The sequence below is a fragment of the Trachymyrmex septentrionalis genome, unplaced genomic scaffold (genome assembly GCF_001594115.1).
Source record: "Trachymyrmex septentrionalis isolate Tsep2-gDNA-1 unplaced genomic scaffold, Tsep1.0 scaffold251, whole genome shotgun sequence".
Lineage (NCBI taxonomy): Eukaryota > Metazoa > Arthropoda > Insecta > Hymenoptera > Formicidae > Trachymyrmex > Trachymyrmex septentrionalis.
This window is the reverse complement of record NW_017305410.1, coordinates 6,194-11,132: the sequence shown is the minus strand read 5'-3', so window position 1 is coordinate 11,132 and position 4,939 is coordinate 6,194. Positions and strand designations below refer to the sequence as shown.

Below are 4,939 nucleotides of genomic sequence, written 5' to 3'. Positions count from 1 at the left end.
GTTGAAGCTGATAATTTTGATAAAATATTTCATACATTAAAGTTATGTGCATAACATAATGCTCTTTGTAAAATAAAGATAAGTGCAATTATTCTTATAATAATAATAATATAATTTATCAATTTAAATATAAAAAATAATGTTGATTTTATTATTATTTTTTATTTGTATTGTCAAAATATTTTTAAAGATGTACATATAATTTTATGTACTTACATGTATATTTACACTATCATAGAATTTATTTCTGTAAAGTAAAAGTACGAAATTTGTAAAAAACACCGGGGCTAAATGAGCATCTTAATTTTTCAATTACAGTTTTCAATGACAAAGTAAATGATTTTAGTTAAATAATTATCAGCGTTTTATGAGTGATTATAAGATTATAATTGCTACTACTAAATAGTAATAAAAAGTTTTGATGTTTGCAACTTTATTTCATTCATTTAACATTTTTTCATTTTTATTTCACAAAAAATGATGTGACCTCGGAAAATAAAATTTGAAGAATGTCGAGGCTAGGTGGACACCCCCTTCCCTTATGGGCTAAATGGGCACTATATTTTTTCGACGCAATATGAAATGAAAACACATCATTATAATCAACAAATAAAGAAACTGTATTAAATTTTATTTCGAATCTTTAATTTGTCTATCTTGAATCTACTGATTCCACATATTAAACAAACTTTTTTTCAAATTTTTTCGCCACCAATGCAGTTTTTATATTATCCTTTTTGACGGTTAGCACAGCTCCAGACATCCTTTTTATCGACGGAATCAGTTTTATGCTTGTAATTACTAACCATGCTGTAATTAACACAAAAATATAGTAAAAATATTGAATAAATAATATGAATAAAAAATCGAGGTTAAGTGGTTTTACTACTTAGTAGCCCCGATGACTTGGTGCTCTTTTAGTCCCAAACGTATATATTGTAACTTTTGACATAAATATAAAATTTAAACAATTCTGAAAACAGAAAAAATAACATCACAACTGTGTTCAAAACATATAGATTTACTTATCCAAACAATTCTGAATTTGAAAAATAACAACCAGGATACATATTGTCCGAACATTCACAAAATTACTTTTCACTATCAAAAACACATTTGACTATCTAAACATAACAATGCGGCACCTAAACTAACCAAATTTTATTGGTAAAAAAAAACACGAGATACCATCTACAATATATAAATTGGAAATTTATAAGATATATTTTTGCCACTCAAAATTCATATGCCAGCTTAGACTCGGTGCCTACTTTATCTCCAATCTGTTCTATTATACAAGAACAATGTTAATATATAGTTGTTTTTTATCATTAAACCGGAAACATCATTCTTAAGGAAAGTATATTAAGAATAATATTATAATTTCTAAATAATTTAAAATCTGTGTTAGCATAACAACCGCTAGTCTCGGGGAAGGAAAACTAGTTGCAGTAGTGATCCCCGGGGTGGGTGGGTCCCAATCACCACGACACAGCGCGTCCTCGGGTTGCGGATAGAGGAAAAGCCTCGCTATCTCGGTTAAGGATAGAGGTTAGCTGCGAATAAATTGAATAAGCAGTCGCGGACAGCCGATTGGAATGGTCCTCCTGTTTGGGGGTTGGGCGTGGGTTTGATAGGCTCACACCGTGAAACGACTTTATCTAGAAACAACCAAAACTCGCCATGGATTCTTCTGGGGTAAAATTTTCCGGAGGTAAACTAGTCCCCCGTTCGGATCTCCGGGTGGGGACTACCTCGGGGAACTCATGTCGTATAAAGTCAAAAAGCGGGAGAGACATCAAAGTGGGTACGTGGAACGTCCGAAGTCTTTACAGACCTGGGGCGTTTCAATCGATGGTCGGGGAGGTCGAAAGGTACGGGGTAGAAGTTGTCGCGTTGCAAGAAACAAGATGGGCCGGGGAGGGTTCGCTTAATGCGGGTTCGTACACGCTTCACTATGGAGGGTCGGAGATCCATAGTCTTGGCATCGGTTTTATGATTAATAGGAAAATCTTATCCGCGGTAAAAGACATTAAATTTATAAACGAAAGATTAGGATTGCTCGTTGTGCAGGGCCGATGGTACAAGATCGCGATAATCAACGTACACGCGCCGACGGAAGATAAAGATGGCGAAATTAAAGACGGGTTCTACGAAGAACTCGAACACCTCGTGGATCAATTACCGAACGATTACATGAAAATAGTCGTGGGAGATTTTAACGCGAAAATCGGTAAAGAGGACATTTTTAGACCAACGATCGGGCTCGAAAGTTTGCACGAGGAAAGTAACGATAACGGAGTGAGGGTAATTAACTTTGCGACCGGCAAAAATCTTATCGTCAAAAGCACGTATTTTAAACACAAAAATATCCATAAACAAACTTGGATTTCCCCGGATGGAGGCACGCGTAACCAAATTGATCACGTTCTTGCAGATAAACGGCGTCACACGAACGTACTCGATGTCAGGTCTTATAGGGGGGCGGATTGCGACTCGGATCACCTCTTTGTAATTGCCAAAATCAGGGAACGTCTTTCGCTAAACAAAACTAACGGGCAGTTGTTTGGAACTAAACGTCTAAATGTACAAGGTTTGATCGAGGGAGAAAACGGAATAAAATACGCGGTCGAAGTAACGAATAGACTCGCGGCTTCAAAGGAAATAGATGAATCGGATGATAACACGGTTGATAAACACTGGGAAAACGTACGAGACGCGATAGTAAAATCGGCGGAGGCCACGGTTGGTTTTTGTAAAAGGAACAAAAACAAGCCGTGGTTTGACGAAGAATGCGTAAAAATTGTTAAAGTACGAAACGAAGCGCGCATCACGTGGTTGGCTCAAAATACGAAGGAAACTCGGGATCAGTTTCTTAAGATTAGGCAAGAGGCTCATAATATGTTTAAAATTAAGAAGCGTCAATACTTAAAACGTAAAATTGAAGAAATAGATGAAAATTGTAAAAGCAGTAACGTACGAGGCACGTACATGGGGATAAATAATTTTAGAAAGGGATTCCAAGCTAGGACGGAAATGGTGAAAGATGAGAACGATAATTTAGTTACGGATACAACGGCAGTTTTAAACACATGGAAAAATTATTTTGATCGGTTATTGAATGTCGAATCTGAAAACGACCGGGAAATAGAGAATTTTGAGTATCACACGGCTGAACCTAGGATTAACGAACCGACAATTTCAGAAGTAGAAAGCGCGATTAAAAAATTAAAAAATCACAAAGCACCGGGTAATGACTTGATTCCGGCGGAACTGATTAAATGGGGGGGAAGTAGATTGATAGAAGAAATTCAGAAATTAATTATCTTAATATGGAATAAAGAAGCATTGCCGGAACAATGGAAAGATTCAATTATAATCCCGATTTTCAAAAAGGGGGACAAAATGAGTTGTAATAATTACCGGGGTATCTCACTTTTACCTACATGCTATAAAATTCTGTCGAATATTTTATTAATGAGGCTTGTACCATATGCAGATGAGATAATTGGAGATCATCAATGCGGCTTTAGGAGAAATAGATCGACTGCGGACCAAATCTTTACTATTCGGCAAATCTTGGAGAAAAAATGGGAATTCGACCAATCGGTACATCAACTTTACATTGATTTTAAAAAAGCGTATGATTCGATAAAACGGGAGAAAATGTATGAAATTTTAACTCGGTGGGGGATACCCAAAAAATTGGCTAACTTAGTCCAAGTTTGTTTAAAAGATACCAGAGGTAGAGTAAGAATAGGTAATCAAATGTCGGAAACTTTTAATATTCATAGCGGATTAAAGCAGGGGGATGCATTGTCACCTCTTCTGTTTAATCTAGTATTGGAATATGCTATTAAAGAAATGCAGAAGAGTAATGATGGTTTGCAGTTGAACGGTACAACACAAATATTAACATATGCGGACGATATTGCTTTGTTGGGAGATAATAAAGAAACACTAATAAATAACGCTAAAATTCTATTAGATAAAACGAAAGAACTGGGGCTGCAAATAAACGTTGAAAAAACTAAATATATGGTCACTGATAGAATTCAGAATATTCATAATAACGGAAACCTGGTCGTCTGTGATAAAATTTTTGAACGGGTTAGCAATTTTAAGTATTTAGGATCGATTTTAAACCAAACTAATGAAATAAGAGAAGAGCTCAAGAGAAGAATTAATTTGGGGAATGCGTGCTTCTATTCGGTTAAGAAACTACTCGGTTCGCGGATATTGTCTAGGCGCTTAAAAATTAGAATTTACAGAACGATTATTTTACCGGTAGTCCTTTATGGCAGCGAAGCGTGGTCACTTACATTACAAGACGAGAAAAGATTTAGGGCTTTCGAAAATAAAGTACTTCGAAAAATCATCGGGGCAAAACGCGATGAGGAAACGGGCGAATGGAGAAAATTACACAACGCAGAATTACATCAATTATATAATAGTCCGGATATTATTAATGTCATAAAATCGCGTCGATTAAGATGGGCAGGTCACGCGGCGCGTATGGATGAGAATCGAATTGCATATAAAGTACTAATTGGTAAACCGGATGGGAAAAGACCATTGGGTAGACCAAGACGTAGATGGGAAGATAATATTAGAATGGACCTTAACGAAATGGGGTACGAGGGTCACAAATGGAGGGATCTGGCTCAGGGACGGGAACAGTGGCGGGATTTGGTATTTGCGGCAATGAGCTTTCGAGTTCCTAACGCCTAATAATAATAATAATAATAAATAATTTAAAATAAATTTTCTTCTACCAGAATGCCACGAGAAAAGTTCCGTGATGCAAACATTTCTGTTCGAGAGGTCGTCAATAAATTAATAGATCCAATAATTCTATAGATAATTTTTTGAGATTGCGTGAAAAAACTGTGATAAAAATCATCATACAGGTAGTAGTACAAAACTTACAATAGGAGTG

General features: G+C 36.0%; 1 protein-coding gene across 1 annotated transcript; it reads left to right on the top strand.

Moving 5' to 3' along the window:
• Window positions 1–1,563: 1,563 nt before the first annotated feature.
• LOC108749025 lies at window positions 1,564–3,609 on the top strand (the record flags this gene model as incomplete). Its single annotated transcript, XM_018487518.1, has 2 exons — window positions 1,564–3,370; window positions 3,500–3,609. Coding segments are annotated over exons 1-2 (1,797 nt in total), but the record flags the coding sequence as incomplete, so codon positions are not given.
• Window positions 3,610–4,939: the final 1,330 nt, after the last annotated feature.